The sequence below is a fragment of the Mytilus edulis genome, chromosome 6 (assembly GCF_963676685.1).
Source record: "Mytilus edulis chromosome 6, xbMytEdul2.2, whole genome shotgun sequence".
Lineage (NCBI taxonomy): Eukaryota > Metazoa > Mollusca > Bivalvia > Mytilida > Mytilidae > Mytilus > Mytilus edulis.
Genome location: NC_092349.1, coordinates 34,378,123 through 34,398,858, shown reverse-complemented (window position 1 = coordinate 34,398,858; position 20,736 = coordinate 34,378,123). Strand labels below are relative to the sequence as shown.

The 20,736-nt window shown below is 32.1% G+C and overlaps 1 protein-coding gene across 1 annotated transcript in view; it reads right to left on the bottom strand.

The window, feature by feature from the left end:
* Positions 1-2,387: 2,387 nt before the first annotated feature.
* Positions 2,388-20,736, bottom strand: part of LOC139527559 (protein hobbit-like) — a 99,517-nt gene continuing 81,168 nt past the window's right edge. Inside the window, exons 47-60 of the mRNA XM_071323066.1 lie at positions 20,365-20,457; positions 19,844-19,885; positions 17,409-17,510; positions 16,667-16,722; positions 16,026-16,140; positions 15,570-15,666; positions 13,598-13,682; positions 12,841-12,960; positions 9,516-9,637; positions 9,105-9,176; positions 8,042-8,182; positions 7,084-7,194; positions 3,729-4,777; positions 2,388-3,515 (exon numbers count right to left, since the gene is read on the bottom strand). Coding sequence (XP_071179167.1) covers positions 4,721-4,777; positions 7,084-7,194; positions 8,042-8,182; positions 9,105-9,176; positions 9,516-9,637; positions 12,841-12,960; positions 13,598-13,682; positions 15,570-15,666; positions 16,026-16,140; positions 16,667-16,722; positions 17,409-17,510; positions 19,844-19,885; positions 20,365-20,457 — 1,213 coding nt within the window. The 3' untranslated portion in view covers positions 2,388-3,515; positions 3,729-4,720. The remainder of the gene's footprint in view (positions 3,516-3,728; positions 4,778-7,083; positions 7,195-8,041; positions 8,183-9,104; positions 9,177-9,515; positions 9,638-12,840; positions 12,961-13,597; positions 13,683-15,569; positions 15,667-16,025; positions 16,141-16,666; positions 16,723-17,408; positions 17,511-19,843; positions 19,886-20,364; positions 20,458-20,736) is intronic.

Here is a 20,736-nt window from a genome sequence, read left to right as displayed (position 1 = left end):
AGAAGATAGAAGACCTAGACCCTTCATACCATCAGCAAATACCTTATGTTATAAAGTTAATGTCTGTCATATGTCCATTGTCCTTGACCCCATTTTCATCGTTAGCAACAGCTTGAACATGTTGAAAAAAATTAGATAGTAATTTGGTCATGTTAGTTTCTCACCCATTATGAGTGATACAGGATAACTATATTTGGTGTATGTGTTCCTTGCAAAATTTACATGTCCATCGGACATGGTTCTTTTGACATCTTTCTCATTTCATAGATCAGTGATCAACATTAAAGTTATTTAGTGAATGGCTATTATCTATTTTGAATTTATTGAAACATAAAACTAATTTTTGACTCTTCACATTGAATAATACGCGAAGCGGATTATGTAAAATGTGAAGAGTCAAAAATTAGTTTTATGGTTCAATAAAATCAAAATAAATTATTGCCATTCATTATAAATAAATTTCTATCAAAACTAAGGCTCAAAGAACTTTTTATATTATTTATATTTACAATAACAACGTACACACATGTTAGCGTATGAATACACAATGTCAAAGTGGGCGTGTCGCCATCAAAATTGACAACATTGAAAATAAAACTAATAATTTTAACCAATCAGAAGACAGTAAGAACACAAAATTTATTTATATTATCATGATAATTAGGTCTGTTTCTCAGATACTAAAAGCAATCTAGGTCAACAATATGTGCTGTATGGAATGTTGTAAGGGGTACATGTCAGTTTGGCAGGTCATACATGTACCTGACCTTGACCTCCTTTTCAGGCAATTGGTTCATTGGTTTATGTTTAGTTTTTGTGTTTTGGTCTGTTAAAGTTCTTAAATATAGCAATAGGTCAGCAATATTTTATGTATGGAATGATTGTTAGGTTACAGGTCTGTTTAACGGGTATCATATGACCTTGTCATCATTTTCATGGTTTACTGGTTGTTTTTTATACAACCGCAAAATTTTTTGGGATCGCCTAATGATATCATGTCGTCGTCGTCTGAAGACACATTGGTTTCCGGACTATAACTTTAGTTTAAGTGAATGGATTTCTATGAAATTTTTTAAGAAGGTTCAATACCACAAAAGGAAAGTTGGGATTAATTTAGGAGATGATGGTCTCAACAGTTTAGGAATTGGAGGTCCAAAAGGGGTCCAAAACAAACTTTTTTTTGTTTCAGGATAATAATTGTGTGTTAGTGTATGGATCTCTCTGACATTGTACCACAAGGTTCCATATAACAAAAGGGAAGGTTGGGATTGAGTTTGGGGTTAATTGCCCCAAACATGTAGGAATTAAGGGCCAAAAACATTTTTCTAGTTTCATGACAATAAAGTGTGTTTAAGTGTATGGATCTTTCTGAAATTGTACTACAAAGGAAAGGCTGGGATTAAGTTTCAGGGTTATTGGTCCAAGGGGGTTTAAGGAATTCATATTTTGTTTTCAAATTTTTGAAAACTTTCAAGAAAAAATCGTCATTTGCACAGAATGGCGCAATTGATTTGAAAGATCTTTGACCACATTTATTTTGTGAAACCTATATTATGTCAAAAATTTGATCACAATCCAAATTCAGACCGTATCAAGCTTGAATATTGTGTCCAAATTTTCCCCAACTGTTCAGGGTTCACCCTCTGCGGTCGTATCAGGCTGCACATTTTATTGTGTGTTTTTTTCTTTTTATCAATTAGGGAAGAGGTCAACTATATTTGATGCATGGAATGATTCACCTAACAAGCTTAATGTCATTTTGGTCTCTGGTAGAGAAGTGACTCATTGGCAGTCATACTAAGCTTCTTTTAAAAGAACCCAAGTTCACAGCAAGATTCTCAATTCTGTAAACCCAATTCAGACCCTCATACCAATGAACACTACAACATGAGGGTAGCAGCATCACAAAGCTTAAGTTAATCAATATGACGCTAAACAAAGGAAAACAATAGTCTCTTTATGCATATTGCATAGTCTTTATATGCATATTGCACAGTCTTTATATGCATATTGCAGTCTTTTTATGCATATTGCATAGTCAATATTTGTTATATTAGATATATAAAGTATGGCTTTGCTCATTGTTGAAGGTTGCACAGTGAACTATAATGGTCAATTTCTATGACATTTGGTTTCTTGTAGGGAGTTGTCTCATTGGCAATCATACCAGAGCTTCTTATTTCTATATCATCACAGATTCCAGGATTTTAATTGTGTACCATAGACATACATTTCATCTTAAAAGAGTCATCAGTGATACTCAAATAAAAATAAGTCACAGCAGCCAAAAAGGAAAGAAAACTGACAGAACTTTCAGCATATCTGAAGTAAATCAGCAAATGAGAAAGATGCAAATGAAACAGTCCTAGTATTAATAAAGCTGACAATAACAATTTATATCTTTTATTATCACAGATCAGATTATCATTATTTCACATTCTTCAAGCACCAACAATGATATATGATGAAACCTGTCTACAGAAAACACTTGCGATAATTGCATGTCCACACTACTAGACAAATGCCTAGTTTACACAGGTAACATTACAAATATTAAAACAGTCTTTGTATGTCAACATACAAGAGATCAGATATACTGAGGATTCACTATTATTCATTGGATACCAATCTTCATGGGTACAGGTTTATAATGATCAACACTAAATATTAAAAATAACGACAAAAAGTTCAGACAGGTTTCACATACAATGCAAAGTATCAAAAATAAATAAATAACGCATCATAATAAACTAATCATATCAATTTCATATAACTAACTTAAAAAGCATACACACTTACTCATGAATATTCTAATAAAAATTCTACCCTTAATGCAAAACTATCACCAATTCTACATTCCACTATATAGTTAACTGTTCCCTCAATTTATTATGACATTGCATATTTAGAAAATTCATATAACCATAAATATTAAATATTGCACCAATCTTTATTTACATTTGATTCAATATTTGTACATATAAAATAACAATTGCAATAAAAATGTAATCCCTCCCCTAAATTCTACTACAGATAAAAATAAATTCTTGAACGTATTGATAACTTCTATTTGAGAATTTTCCAGGTGTATAATATCATCTTTCAAAACACAAAAATCAGACAATACAAAAATGACACCCCAAAAAATCATAAGTTGATTAAAGGAAGAAAATAACATGGTCAAAAAGAAAAATGATGAAATCCTAAATGACAAACAAGCCTTCAAAGCACTACACAGTAAACTACACTGGCTATTTCTTTTAACAATGTTTAATTCCAAGTCGAAATAATGTATCATTTAAAATTGAAATATCAATGCCTAATATAGTTTCTCAATACATGAATAAGAATCTGTTTTATCTTAGGTCTACCCTTATATTAATACATATATAAATAGAATACTTCAGATTATTACTGTAAAGTTGACTAGAATGAACAAACAAAAAAGAAATAAATTATCCATGTGAGTACATGTATGTTAGTTTGCAGTAAATATAGCTGATGTGTTGTTTCAGCTAATTAAGGAGGTAGACCTAGGTTAAGGGAAATAACTCTTAAAATCATCAGTACGTTTGAGTCAGCCATTTTCATAAATATGTTCTAAGCTTCTAGGATACAAAGATTATTTTGAATCTGTTTCAGGTAAATGCTTAAAATTCATTGACAATACTTGACTGTTACAAACGCATAACTGATTTAAAGAGTTATCTCCCTGAACCAAGGTCTACCCCCTTAAATCATTAAGAATAAGTGTTTGTTAAAATATTGAAAAATAAATACTTTTAACTGCTCAAAGTCAGATTGAATATAACTTTTAGAAAACATGAAACAGTTTCCATGCTAAATCACCCTCAAGAAAATGCTACTTTGAAAGGTTTTTAATAGTTAGAACCTCTAAAGACAACATAAATGTCCATAAATTTTGTTTTGATAACAGTCGTGAACCAATTTAATTATTTTCTCTAATTTTAATGCTATTTTCATATTTCCTGACGGGTGTGAGAAAAATATTTCTAATCTCTAGTGAAAAATTTGTTCTCAGCAAATGATTGGTCGAAATTTTATTGTGACGTTAAATTTTCTTTGTTTCTTCTGAATTTTTATATTGTGACGTCATGAAAAAAGGCGACCATGTCTGATGACGTCACATAAAAAGTACACAACTTTCTTCAAATCTTGGGAAAAAGAGGGATAAAAATCATAAGAGAAACAGATTCCACCACTATAACTCGTGTATTATGATATTCCTCCTCTCTCAACAGTTAAATTTTAACTATTTAAAAAGCTCGGCAAAGCCTCACGCTTTAAATATTAAAATTTAACTGTCTCGAGTGGAGAAACATTGTAACACACTTGTTGCAGTTGTGGAATCTATATATCTCCCATTAGAGAAAAATATTTTTTGATAACAGTTGTGAAATTTCAAATTCATATATTATTTCCCATTTATACAGTGTGATATCTAACTTTATACATTATCTCCTCTTAGTGATATTTCACTTCATAAATTATCTCCCCTTAGTGAGATTTCATGGTAATAAATGAGTATTATTTTAACTCGTAAAAGCAAGTTTCACAGAGAATAATGAGTAGATATTGACCTAGCTATAGTAAAAATGTAAACAATCTAATGATATATTTGTCTAAAATGTAAATGTAAAGAAGCATTTTATAATCTCATGTGTACAGCATATATTTGTTCTATTTGCTAACAGTTGCATTATTTTTCCTGTGATTTTCCAAAAAGAGATTTCTTTCTTGGTTTATCTTGCCCTGCCTGAAAAAAAGAAATTAAAAAAGATGAAATATCTACATGTTTAAAATTTCTTTTTAAAACTTCCAAGCATAGCAGCACATTGTATTGCCTGGATACTTGATTTCTTTGTTTTACTCAAGGGTGTGTTTGGATGTACACCTGAGGCGGCCTATGGTTACCCATAGGCCGCCTCAGGCGTATATCCAAACACACCCAAGACTAGAAAATTAGTAATTCATTAAAAATTTAATTTGTGGTTCCCCTGAACTCACTGAATCCACAAAAAATTGATGTTCCAAGATAATACTGAATCCACAGTAGTGTGTTTGACTCTGTTTAGAAGCTCATGGCTTATATTCAAAGTTAAAAAATGAAATAAAAATTGAAAAAAAAGTTCAGTTTAATGATACTAAATAATGAACAATGTCATAAAACTTGAACCTGTAAATATATAACACTTTGCCTCACAAATCAATTGAGCTGTGCTGTAATTTTTTTATATGTCAAATATTCCATATAAATGGAACAAGAGTGCACACACTGAAATGTCTCGCCTTCTTTACTAATCATTGATATTATGTTGATAGTCCTAAGTATAAAGCTTTATTACAACGGTCACATAAACTTAACATTAACCAAGATAGCTAAACAAAGACCAATGAACCATGAAAATGAGGTCAAGTTCAGATGAACCATGCCAGGCAGACATGTACAGCTTACAAAGCTTCCATACAACAAATATAGTTGACCTATTACTTATAGTTTAAGAAAAATAGACCAAAACACAAAAACTTAACACTGTGCAATGAACCGTGTAATTGAGGTCATGGTCAAATAAAACCTGCGGGACTGACATATAGATCATAATATATTTCCATACACCAAATATAGTTGACCTTTGGCATATAATATTAGATAAAAAGACCAAAACTTAAAAACTTAACTTTGACCACTGAACCATGAAAATGAGGTCAAGGTCAGATGACATCTGCCCGCTAGACATGTACACCTTACAATCATTCCATAAAACAAATATAGTAGACCTATTGCATAAAGTATGAGAAAAACAGACCAAAACACAAAAACTTAACTATAACCACTGAACCATGCAAATGAGGTCAAGGTCAGATGACACCTGCCAGTTGGACATGTACACCTTCCAGTCCTCCCATACACCAAATATACTAGCCTTATTGCTTATAGTATCTGAGATATGGACTTGACCACCAAAACTTAACCTTGTTCACTGATCCATGAAATGAGGTCGAGGTCAAGTGAAAACTGTCTGACGGGCATGAGGACCTTGCAAGGTACGCACATACCAAATATAGTTATCCTATTACTTATAATAAGAGAGAATTCAACATTACAAATTTCTGAACTTTTTTTTCAAGTGGTCACTGAACCATGAAAATGAGGTCAAGGACATTGGACATGTGACTGACGGAAACTTTGTAACATGAGGCATCTATATACAAAGTATGAAGCATCCAGGTCTTTCACCTTCTAAAATATAAACCTTTTAAGAAGTTAGCTAACGCCGCCGCCGCCGGATCACTATCCCTATGTCGAGCTTTCTGCAACAAAAGTTGCAGGCTCGACAAAAATATACTGTACTTTATTAAAAATCATCTGTTATATAAACCTACATATGTCAATGTAATAGATGTGCCTTGGTGTGCCTAGGTTAATTCCCCTTAATTTGAACGGATTAATTATTTAGTATTTAAATGTTTATTTAAAGTTAAATTTTCTTCAGTACCTTTTCTGTTAAAGTTTCCCTGTTTAATGACAAGTTTAGGATATCATTTGATATTTAGTCGGAGTCGGCCTTGCACAGACCTCCAAATACTTGCCGGAACTAAAATTAGTACCACTCGAGTTTAGAGTTAGCCACCACTTCGGTGCAGTTCGCCAGAGTTAGTCACCCCTTTTTGGTGCAATTTTACTACTTTAAAACACAACGCGAAGCAAATTTACTTTAGTTTTAAGACTAACTCTGGGAACACTCTATTTTTCATTTTACATTTGAAATTACTTTATTTTTGAACTCCATTTAAGAAAGTTTTCTGACTCCTGTTTTATCCGACTTTGTTTAATGCAATTATTGTACATTTGTGAATAAAATATAGTTTCGTTTGATTCATTGTCTGTTGTTCAGCCATAATCTGATATCAGGTATCCTGAAGGTCGAATAGGGACAAAGTACTGTGGTGCACACTGTTAAATAACCCGCTATACGGGTTATTCAGTGTGCACCTCTTTTATGTTATTTCCTCATTGACAGAAATAATATTACAGTCATTCCTTAATTAATTGTGTCTTACCAACAGTTTTGCCCCTAATAACATTTTCATTTTATCTTCTTCCTGTTGTACATCTGTTAGAGGAGTTTCGTCCCCTACTCTGGACCTCATGTGCAGTTTCTGTTTTATTGCCTATGAAAATATAAAATAAATATAAAGCCTGATTTTTCCTTCAAAGAAACAAGATAGCCATCTTGATTGTTGGTGCTCAATATCCAGTGCAAATATTTCATGCATATTCAGGACAGAAAGTTGTTAACATTTCTGTAATAATTCATTCTGCACAAAAGAAAAACAATAAAGATGTATTAAAACTCAAATAGTTAATAGAATAAGCCAATTGACCTTGGGAACCATGTATTTTGTTAGTTTATTTCAATTATAAAATCCCCTTGAAGAGGATTGATGCTATTGAGCATGTTGAGAGAACATCCCAATGACACAAATAACCAGGGGTCGAAATTTGCGCTGGTCCCGTGGTCCGAGACCAGTAGAATTTGGGACGGACTAGTAGACATTGTCAGGTGGTGGTCCGGTGGACCAGTGGAAAATTGTCGATTTAAATTACTGATTGCACCGCAATCTCAATCTATTTATCAAAAAAAAAAAAATTACACGGTACTGGGGGGTTATTATTTATATATATATCATTTTGTCGAATGAACATAATTTTTTTAGGACCAGTAGATATGGAGCCGGACCAGTAGATTTTTTGTCCACTGGTACGGCTGGCCAGTACAAAATAAAGCTTAAATTTGACCCCTGCAAATAACCAAGACATCTAGATGTCAACTTGCAATCTTTATCAATAGACAGGTTAGGTTCAATACAACAATCAATAAAATGGGCGTAATGCTAAAAGTTGGTCTGGTTTTCTTTCCTGTTTAGGTTTTTACAGATAAACGAACCAGTAATTGACCAGCAAAAAATACTTGACCTAAAAACAAATCATTCGATAAATTACAGATTGTTTACTTACCTGAGATAATATAAGCCTTTTACTGTCATTCTTCAGTGCCATCAGAATATCAAACCATGTCCATATACGATTGTGATACTCAAATGTTGGCAATATGATACTAAAGTCATGGATGTCTTCTATGTTTTTCTCTTTCTCTCCCTAAAACATTGTAATATTAAAATAAAAGGTGCATTCAATGTAAAATGATCTGTGTGGAATAATTGAATCATATCATTTCAATTGTTCCTGACACCTGTTCAACTTTATCAGACATGATGGTGATAAAAAGTTTGGAAAGCCAAATACAAAACTTTCAGGAGCATATATATTGAAGCAGACATTATCAAAAGTCAGAAGACTAAACAGTCTCGGGTCAACTTGGCTTCAGAGTTCTGCAACCTTAGTTTTATGTACAATTTCATTTGGTCCAAGGACACAGTTACTGTCCTTTAGTTTTCGTTGTCTACGAATATAGTCCCTAGTGTGAACAGTGTATAACTTGCATTTTTTATTTGATACACTTTCCCAATTTATTCCTTGATATTTAATGAATGAAATATTAAGTAGGGGGATCTTTATGTTAAGTAGTGATTTGGTCCTGTTAAAAAAGGTCAAATTTTATTGCGACTGGAGCTGTCAAACTGAATTTTAGACCCCCTTAACACAGAATTGTCAATATTTTGAGTTAGAGCTGGTAGAAGTTTCTATAAATTTGATATTATTTGTCCCACTAGTAGTACACTACACTGTAAAAATCTTTTTGAGATAGAGCAGGTGCAATTTTTATAATTTGAATTTAATGTCTAAAAGAAATGCACTCCAAAATAACTTTGTTCTCGGGCAAAATCCAAACTAAGTCATTTTTGGGGCCCTTTATAGATCACTGTTCAATGTGAGGCAAGCTCTGTGTTAAAGACCTTACTTTAACCTATAATAGTTTACTTTTACAAATTGTGACTTGGATGGAGAGTAGTCTCATTGACACTCATACCACATCTTCTGATATCTGTACACAAGCAAAAGTTCCATGTAAGTATTTCATTCCAAATTTAACTTTTTCATTACCAACAAGTACACTAACCTTGTAACTGACACGCATTGAAACCTCTGGTATTTTGACATACACAAAGGTATTATTGTTTGCAGCCCTCTCCTAAAATACAAAAGACAGTATAAAGTTTAATAAATATTCTATTGTGAAACACACATGTAGTGACTGAGCATTCACATCAAGATGATCTGTTTCAGCTTATATGAGATTGATGGTTTGAAAAGATTTCATTTACCAGAAAAATAAATAAAAAAATCACCCAAAAAAGTTCAAATAGCAGTCTGACACAGTTTAGAGTTGTTTAAGGAGAGTCTGAAATGTTTATTTTTGTTTCCAAATGCAACTTAAAATATGGGAGAAAAATATCATTGATTCATTCTATTTCAATTAAAAGGAAAAAAATGTTTTAACATGTATGTTTTATGTTGTTGTTTAGCTTACTCTCATTTTATCAATATCTTCACTATCAACATCAATATAAAATGAAGATTTGGATTTCTTTGCTTCTTTCTTCTTTTTGTCTTTTTCTTTTTTATCCTTCTTTTTATTTTCCACATCATCATCTGTGAAACAAGAGACAAGCATTATATAAATATTGTTTTTATTTCTGGATGATTTTCATATTCAACAAGTCTGACAAATTCCATCATATACCAATATCTTAATTCATAATTTGTTTAACTGTAAATGATGCACAAAGTGGGAGCACTCTATGTTATCCCAAGATTTGTATTTCCTAAATTTCATTTTTGTGTAGCTGTTTTGTAGATGGTTGTTTGTTTGGCCCATTATTTCTTTTGATCATGGTGCTGCCTGTTTTCTCTTTAAGTTTCATGTCATTTTTTTTATCCCCCCTCCCTTAGTATCTTACTTCCCATTTTTAAGAGATAAAACTGTGAATTCAGAAATTATTGTGAGCTTTTTTGATTATGGTGCAGTCCAGTGTATCCTCACACCTAAGACTTATGACTTTACTTCATTCAACTGATAAAACCAATAATTGGATAATATTGTGTGAACACATTCATAACATACTTTTATTTCATAAAATCTTGTTTGTATGGTTTCACTCTCAAGATTTTGTGTAATATGTGTCCAAAATTAGGGAAACCCTGTTCTGAGAGTTCCTCCAATGTCCGGTGATTTCGAGCATGCCTGCCAAAAATAGCTTATTTTGAATAAAGGAAAGAATTTCTACTCCGAAATATAGCTAAATTTGAACCAAACACACTGCCAAGGATGCAGAGCAAAAATTATTTCAATCTGATATAAGTTTGACTTAAATAAAACAAATTTTATCTGATGATGTAATTTTTTTAATGGAAATTGGCCAAATATTGTAGATCACGGGATTGCAGTTATTATCTAACTCTTGAACTTATAAGTTTTATTCTTTTTTATCCCTTCGGAAGGCTGAAACAATAACAAGAACGATTTTATTTGTGTTACTTTGTTTATATGACGAAATCAGCTAATGCGTGGTATCACCGGCCACGCGGACACCAGGGACTCCACTGTAATGTGAATAATGTGAATGGGTGAGTATCCCAATAATAAAAAGTTACATCCTGAAATTTAACACATATGGTCCGAGACCACAATTATTTCGTAGTGCATTTCTTTTAGAAGATAATGAAAATTAAAAAAATCCCACCTGCGCTTTCTGAATGAAATTTTTACAGTGTGCTGTACTACTTTTGGGACAAATTATATCAAAATTATAGAAAACTTCATTGGCTCTAACTCAAAATATGGACAATTTTATGTTTAGGGCGTCTTGAAATCTTTTGACAGCTTCCGAAGTGCTAATTTTCAACCTTTTTCAGCTGGACCAAATCACTACTTTCCTTTAAAATTCTGAACCCAAATTTTTTTACAGTGTAATTTCACCCCCCTTCTTGCAATTTCAGGCATTAAACATGGAGAAATAAATTTGGAAGAGGTATACAAATTAATGGCAAGTAACCCACTGTCAACACTAGGGACTATATTTGTGAACAACAAAAATCAAGGGACGACAATTGTGGTCTCGAACCATATGCATCTGTATGCAGTTTTACTGGAAATCATAATAATTAATCTCACATCTTTTTGTCCATTCTGCAAAAATCATAATAATGCACAAATAATTTATGAATTTACACTTACTGATTTTCAGATCATATAATTATAATGATAATTACAAACTCAATAGTTTTAAAATGATATGGTGAAGATTTTTTTGGGGAGTGCAAAAACAATAATTAATCCCCCCCCCCCTTTTTTATATAATTAAAATCGTCATCATCTCTTTAACAATAATATTTTAATCTAAAATCTTTTGCATTAATACTATCATAAAGAATTTCAAACAATGAAATGAATAAAAAAATTATTTACTACGATTTAATTTTGATTCGTTAAAATTCAACTATATAAGTAGTTCAATATTTTTAAATTCTATTTAATAACATAATTTTATTAGAGAGATATTATTGTAAAACCTGTATTAGTAAATTATTTTGTTAAAAACCATTGAATGCATAATTTCTCCAATGTTAGACTTGCTAGTTGTATTATTGTCCAATTGTTTTAAAATGATAAATATATATATTTTTTAATTATCTCCCTTTAATAACAGAAAATGCTATTTTTGTGGAAAACTAAGTTGTCTAAAGTAAATTTTCAACAGCATAAATTTCTAGAAATAGCAAAATGTGTTCTATGGTATATTTTTCTACTTCTGAACTCAATTAACAAACTCAATTATGAATGGATGTAAATTCTGTTATCCAAATATTTAAATATATGGAACTCAAGAATCGTAACCTTAAAGTTTTATTACCTATATATACCTCAAAATCATGTATTATTCTGGTGTGGTGGTAATGCTTGCTTTAGGGGTAACATACAAGGCACATGTTGCCAGTATTATCCTTGGGAAGGTCTGAGACATAGGTATACAACCCTCTAGAAGGGGGTGCTCCTAATGGAGGAGTGGGTCAACAGAAACCAGGCTAAGCTGGGAGTTACAGCATGTGATGTCTATAGACTGATGCAAAGCTTCCAGTTCTAGTTGAAAGAGACCCATTACCAGCAAAAGTAGTACAATTTGCAAGATGGCCCAAGGGCCATAACTCAATTCAGACTACTCTATCACCATACCCTTCTTTTTTTGTTGAAAAATTTCAGATTGTTTTTTAAAAAGACTGTGCATTCACCACCTAGATATCTCTAAGGCATTTTAAAATACAATCTTTTGGTCTACAGGTTTGCAGTAATATGGATCATAGCAATTGTCATTAAATCAATTTTTCTATCATGCCTTACTCTAATAAGTCTAAACTGGATGGCACAGGTAAAGGAGGGGGGAATTTTAAAATTATTTAATGATTACTGACCCAGTAATCATTAAATAATTTTAAAATGTTTTTTAAATGTAAAATCGTAACTTTTGTTCTTTTCAAAAACAGAAATCATATCTTTGTAACCAAATACTCAATGATCATTTTGAAGCAACGCTATCACTTGCACATAACTGAAGATTGTCATATAATCAAAACCCCAACCCACCCCACTGGATTTATTCAAGATATTTAAAGTGCAATAATGAATGGAATTGTTAAGCAACTCTATCTTGCCCAACCTTTCATGCTTGATATTCTTTGGTTAGTTTTGACATGCTAGCTTATATACTCAATATTATTGAATATTTTGTACATAGGATTCTATCAGTCTCTCCCATGGAAAATAAATTCCCAGACATGTGTTTCATTCTTTATAATACCTTCATCTGTTTCTCCAGGGAAGAAGAATGCTAGCAGTATTTTGTAGAAATGGTATGTGATCTGTATCTGGAGAGGTATTACAACTACTTCAAAGTGTTCCTTCACTGCTATACCACCAACTGAAATAAAGGATAAATATATACTGTGAATTCACTTATTTTTGTGGGTACCAATTTCGTGGATTAAGGAAAACTTAAATCTACGTGCATATTTAATTTCGTCATTTTGTCGAATTTTGCATACATGCCTATAGGAAATTCGTCATTCGTTGAACATAATTTGTGTGGTGCACCTTTACCGTGGGTCTCATTGGGGTCTAAGCGTGACGCGGGATTGCCGATTTTTTGTAAGCGTGACACGTAAAAGTCAAATTATTGTGTCGTGAAAACGGGAAATGAGGTCTATCGAGACACAGGAAATGACAAAAAAATGAGAATTGCTTACATACATAGTGTAAGCGGGATACAGGAATCTGACAAAACAGTAAGCAGGATCCGGGATCGGAACCCCAATGAGACCCCCTTTACCCACGAAATCCATAAAAATTGGTATTCAACGATAAATAATGAACCCACTGTAGAAGTGATTATTGATGAGAAACAGAAAATCATCCATACCTTTATTTCAGTTTAATAATCAATAATATCAAATTTTTATATTGTGAATTAAGATTATAATCAGAAAATATCAGGAAATTCATTTAAATGTTAACTTTTTATATGTATTAGTTTAATATATTCTATAAGTGTACTGCACCTGGTGACCTTTCACTACATAATATTCTCAAGGCCATCTGTCTGTCACTCTCCTTTCCTAATGGATCTCGCGGTACTAATACATCCTGCAAAGTAATTACAAAATAATCAAAATGAAGAAAGGGAAGTTCATTTGTGAATAAAAACAAACAAGTCAGGAGCTTCTAGCCTTTCTTAGTCTTGCATGTTTATTTTTTTTCAGTTTATTTATATATTTTGGAGTTTCCAGGTGACCAAGTACACATTTTTGTGAAAGGGCCAGCTGAATATTGCCTCAGGGTCAGTATTTAATCGCTTTATTGAAGACCCAATTGGCTGCCTTGGGCTGTTATGTACTCTTTTGTTGGGTTGTTGTCTCTTTGACATAAGCCCCATTTCCATTCTCAATTCTAAGTTGTTAACTTCTACACCATTTGATCTTTCTGGAGAGTTGTTTAATTGGCAAACCTACCACATCTTGTTATTTTTATATAATCAATTCAACTGACATTTCTATTTTCCTTTTTTTTTTAACTTCAGAACAGGTTTTCAGTAATAACATCTAGTGAAATGCGTTGACTGTAGCACATTTTTTTGTATGGGGAGCTTATAATTGAGGCATAATAATTTTTGTTAACTAAACTAAAACAGTACCAGTACACATATACTTTGAGATTAGTTTTTTATTAAGGTCTATTCCAGAAAAAAAATGTAAGGGGTTGGGGGTTGGGGGGGTTGGAAGGCAGTTTTTGTCAGCACCCGCCACCTAGACAATTGTAATTGAGAATTATAGTGCATTATAGTGTGAAAAGTTGCTCATCACCCAAGTATTATCAATATAACTAGAACACACCCGCGAAATCGCGGGCATTCAGAGCGTAGTTTAAAGTATGTAAAGTGTTGTTGGAAGAATTTTGTGAAATATTGAATGACTGGAGAATTTCAGCAAAATTATCATAAATCATAGGTTATTGGGGACAGGAAAATGTTTTTTTTAATCCCTCCTCCTTTATTTCCAAAATTCCCAATGTGTGGTTTTCTATCAATTTCAATATGAATATACATTTAGTATGTTATGAACATTTAAGTAAGGAGCCTGTACTTCAGTGGTTGTCGTTTGTTTATGCGTTACATATTTGTTTTTTGTTCATTTTTTGTACATAAATAAGGCCGCTAGTTTTCCCATTTGAATTGTTTTACATTTTTATTTCGGTGCCTTTTAGAGTATGCGGTATGGTCTTTGCTCGTTGTTGAAGGCCGTACGATGACATATAGTTGTTAATTTCTGTGTCATTTTGGTCTCTTGTGGAGAGTTGTCAACATGGCAATCATACCACATCTTCTTTTTTTTGTAATCAATGAATTTTGTAAAAGATTTAATGACTGGAGAATTTCAGAAAAGGTATCAAAAGTGCACATGAATAATTTTAGCGCTTATCTGTATATTATAAACATTCACTATTATATAAATAAAGTGTATTTACTTTCAATTCTAAGTTTTCTAATCGATCCATGGTGGTCATTGATATAGTATACAGACCCTCTCTATTTAATAAACTCTGTGACCACCGTGGATAGTAAACTTGAAAATGATAGCAGATAGAATTCTGAAAATACACTTTATTCGTAGTATATCTATGTTCAAAGTATACAAAAAAACGCAAACCGGAAGTATAATCTGACTTAAAATTTTGTCCAATGACGGGACAATATCCGGATGCCCTTTTTCTCGATTTTCTCCCAAAATAACTCAATCTGAATAATCATATGAATGGATGACAAATGCGACTATGCACTGTACCTATAGGACACAGAGGCGTGTTGATTAATTTATTGTGGAAAGAAGAGAAGCGACACCCAAAATGAGGTCTTCTCGTTTAATAGTATAGATAGATGTGCCTTCCAACCCCCCATACATTTTTTTTCTGGAATAGCCCTAATGAGGAGTAGGAGTTTTTTCTTATTTTAGCTTACAATAGCTTAACTTAACATACCTTGTACATCGTATTTGGTTGTAGATTGGTAACTTTAACCCAGCCAAGTTCTAACTGATGAGTCCAAGTCTCATTGTCTCTGTTTACTTTACTGTACCTGCAAAGGCAATTTATTTGTTAATGAAGGTTCACCACTGGTAGTCAATAGCCTTCTTATCTTAACACTATAAATCAAAGGCCTTTTAATTATCTTTTTTTATTTTTTACCAATTTCAAGAGTTTTTCTTATTATTGTGTAAACTTAGATAGATTATCAAAACATCTACAACTTTCCAATACTACACTTAAAACATTCAATTTATGCTATACGGAAGTTATTGCTCTTAAAAAGATGATTTTCACCAATTTCAGCATCTTAATACTATTAATAATAAAACAGAAACTGCAAAAAGGAAAAAATATAAGCAATACATAATCTACTGTAATACAAATATTACTGAAACCGTTTAAACTTACACAAAGTTCCTCAACACCAGATCAGCTATACCTAACTGTCCATCTTTTTCAGTTAACCTCCAATGGGCAAACTTAAAACACACTTCATTAACCTTCTCAACTTGTGCTTGTTTCTCTGAAGCAAAAGACAGAATTCTATTAAGAATTTGTTTTTTTTTATATGCAGAATGAACACAAATATTACAAACATCTTATTCATAAGAACATTAAAATGTTATGTGAAATGAATATACAGTCTGTTTTACTGACTAGCTGTGTCAGATCTTTAGGTTGCAAGTTCATGATCACAAGGTAACAGTAAAATTCTGAATAAAGTAATGTAGGTTATATTGCTGGTGTTGATGACTGGAATTTCAAGGTGCACCTACATCAATGAAATCCTTTTAAAAAGTGAGTACCGGTACCTACCTCTTGAATAATGGAGAAAAAATATGGTTTTGACTTTTTCAAACTATTTGTTTCATAAAAAAAATGCCTGACAATTTTTATCCATTCTTTTGATGTGTTTGAGCTTTTGAATTTGCCATTTGATACAGGTCTTTCTGTTTTGATTTATCCTTGGAATTCCAATTTTTAAAATATATTTTTTTACTTATTCATGATCCATGTATTTGAATGGTCTATTCTCCTAAGTATTTTACCTTTGGCTGTTTTCATCTGTGCTTTGATTTTTATCAATTGACTTTCTTGGAAACAGCTGTAAATATACAAAGAAATAAAAGGTCAGTTTGTTCATTTTGGTAAAAATACTATTACAATACTAAAGTGGGTCTCATTGGGGTCTAAGCGTGACGCCGAATTGCCGATTTTTTGTAAGCGTGACACGTGAAAGACGAATTATTGTGTCGTGAAAACGGGAAATGAGGTCTAGCGGGACCCGGAAAATGACAAAAAAATGAGAATTGCTTACGTACATAGTGTAAGCGGGATACGGGAATCTGACAAAACAGTAAGGGGATCCGGGATTGGAACCTCCCAATGAGACCCCCACTAAAGTATAAATGATGCTAAAAATTATGCCAGTTCACATTCTCAATACTCATGTATTCACAATAAAATGAGATAGGATGTTCCCATATCCAGTATAACTGGTCATTAAGTTAAAAGCAGATCAAACCTGACTATGCAGTATTGGCTTTGCTCATTGTTGAAGGCTGTACAGTGACCTATAGTTGGTAATTTCTGTGCTTTTTGGTCTCTTGTGACAAGTTGTCTCATTGGTAATCATACCATCTTCTCTGTTAAACAAACATAATATTTTTCTATCAATTAACATTTATCTACCAAGTTGATCTAGATTTGCTTGTTTAATGCATTATCCTATGAATAAAAAATTCCCCTTTAATGTTTTATCATATAAGTTCTACCCAACACATCCTTTACCTAATTCTTATAGATAACTCTTCATTAAGTGTATTGATTTGCTCTTTACATTCATACAAAAGCTTCTCCAGGTGGTCTGCGTTGTTTGTAAGGCTTTCTTCCCTGAAAAACAAAAGAAATATCGATTTGAAAATCATTTATTTTAGTTTCATAATCTAGAAGTCCTTATGTAATGTCATATAAATTTGTGTATATTATATAAAGCATATAGCCGAGCGGGTGATAGAGCAAATTGACTAAAAGTTCTTATTCAATAGACAACTTTCGAGTTCGATGCATTTCTGTCAAAAACTCTGGTTTTAGTGAACGTCATTTGAGCGTTTAGGGGCGTTGTCACTTCCATTCCAATGTTGAGCTAGTGGTTGGAAAACTATAATTCTAAATTGTACGAATTATTCGGCAAATTGAATTCTCAAAAGTGACAATCAACACTGCTGTCATTAGGGAATTGTCAGTAAGTACCTACAGAGCAACCATTATTTCTAGTTTATCCTGCACAATGATGATCTCTAAGACGCTTGATGAACGTAAATAGTGCAGGGATACAGTCGACCCCCTCTATCTGGTAAATGACGTTTTTGCCAGTGACGGATGAACTCGAAAGTGGTCTATTAATGCCATATAAATGTGTCATATGTCATATAAATAATGAATGAATGATAGAGAAAATTGTTACCATGAAAAAAAAAAGGTCAACTGACGTAAAGCTACTGTTGAGCCAAAAAATTTGAGGTGTAACAATCTGCTCTATCATCCTCTCAAATATCTGTTATCAAATTTATTATGCTGAATGTCCTATCATTATTGCTTTTTACTGTCGAATTTTACGTCAAAGGATTTTAATAAGACATCATGTACATTACAACATTACAGATATTAGAAAAATTAACAAAAGTATAGCAAAACTTTTTTTTCTTGTTTTGACTGTCTATGAAAACGTTCTGAGCCAAAACATAGAACTTGATCACTGTCTTAAACTATTTGATGTAATTTCAATTTATAGTCCTTTTTATTGGTCTGCACCAGAGGGTGACATTAAAAAAATTGTCTCCAGCTCAGTCATAGAATAAAGTAAATTGTCTCCCTGCTATTAGCCAATCAAAATCTTGCATTTTAATGTGAAGTATAATAAATCAATTTATAAACTGTCATATCAATACAATAAGAGTTCTGCAACTTTCCAATTTTTCTCAAAAAACATGTTTCATAAATGTCTAAGATATTTAAAACCATTAAGATATTAGTAAGAGCCACCAAATTATTTTTTCCAAAAACTTGAAATTGACATCTGGGTAACAGGAGTCAAGATTCAACGTTTAATTTGAAGTCAATACTGGGGAATCATTATTATTCTTGAATATTAGTTTTCGTAGGTACAGGTTAACCATGAATTCAAATGTTCAAGGAATTATAAATTTCTATCAGGTTGTATACAGAATTTATCAACACAACGAAATCATATATCCATAAAAAAGCAATTTTTTTCACATTCCATGAAAATTGGTCCCTAAGAAAATAATTGTATCCACAATATTCTATAAACAACATGAACACAACCTCTAGTGATCTTTTCAAATCTACTAAATAATAAAATTAATTCACAAATACGAAGTCATAAAAACAACACAATTCTAAAAACACAGTGCATGGTAAGATGCCATAGCTGACATATAAATGTTAACCCTTTCCTCCATAATGACGCCTATTGACGCCTGTGTAGTACCTCAGTTGAAACACTTTGACTACAAAGTGTCTGCAGTTGACTTAATAAAATTTGTATCCAATATGAAAAGGAATATCATAGCAATATCCGACTTAAATTTATTTGATATAACAGTTGTTTTTCGCAATACCTTAACACTTTAAAGCATATGTTCAGTATTTTATTAAAAAAATCCTATGCGAATCAAGTATGCAAAAAAAACCAATTCTATGGAGGAAAGCATAGTACATTGTACTGAGGATTCGTATATTTTTGTAGATACCAATTTTCATGGACTGGAAAGGGGGGGGCTTGAGATGATTTGTATTTTTCTGGATATTTAATTTCATGGTTTTGCCAGTTCGCATATAGAAAATTTGTACTTTGTTGAAAATTTGAATTTGTAGTTTATTTCCACTCATGAACCACGAAATCCTCAAAAATTGGTATCCCATGATAAATAATAAATCCACAGTATGCAATATATCTTAAAACATAGCATTAGTTAGAACACAGCAAATAATAGCAACTAAAAAAGCTAAACAAATCAAATCGTCACAGGAAAATAAACAACATATGCATACACTTTACTGGCATAAGCTGTTATTGGGATCCAATGTCTGTACCATTTTTTTTAATTAGTCAAAAGATGTTTCAATTCGACAATGGTTAGTTAGGCAGCTCATTCCAGATTTGTGCAGCATTATTTAAGCCAAACAATCTTATACCATACCTGGTAGTTCTGACTCTCAGGAGTACTGTTGGGTCATGTGATCTTAAATTATACTTCTGAATTTTGATATCCATAAAATCATGAAGATAGTTTGGACTTATTTTGTGAATTATTTGAGCCAATTCCTTCTTTAATTTTAGGAAACTTAAAATGCCTTGATAATTTTAGATTTATGTTTACAATAATGTTGTCTTATAAAAAACAAATAACTAATATTTGGAGTAGTAGTACTATTTTAGTGTTAGTCAATACCTTCACAATCCTTTGAAATGTAAATGCAATTCGTTTGTAATGACAGTTTTCATTGGACGTTGACAAATATTTGAATGGTTAGATTCCACATTCTACCAGCCGTTACTAAGAAAGCCCCCAATTTGAATTCCTATTTTTAGGAGTATGTAATTTCTCAAATTTGCTACAGTAAAATCTATGTTTTAAGAAGGCCAAGCTTAAAATACAATACAGTTATCTCCAAAATTAAAAAAGCTGTTGCACATAAATTAAATAAAAAATAAACCTACTCATCTGGGTCAGGTTCTATATCTTCATCATTTAATATTTTATGGATCAAATAAATATCTTTCTCTAATCTTCTTTGCTTCTGCACTTCCTCTCTGTAAAATATATGAGTAATTCAAGAGATTTAAGGATGTACTTAGGTGAGGTTATGGAATTTGTGTCAAATGTTCGGACTCCTTAGTAGCTCATGAAAGGTCATTTACCAAAATTTTTGAAGATTCTTGATTTTCTTTCTGTTGTTTTGAGACCCAAGTAATAACAATGCAAATATAAGGTAAAAGTCCAAGACATTCTTTTCCCACCATATTTTAAATCTCAAATATCTCGAAAAGAAGGTCCATGACCTATCAATATCTTTAGCTTATTTTTATTCT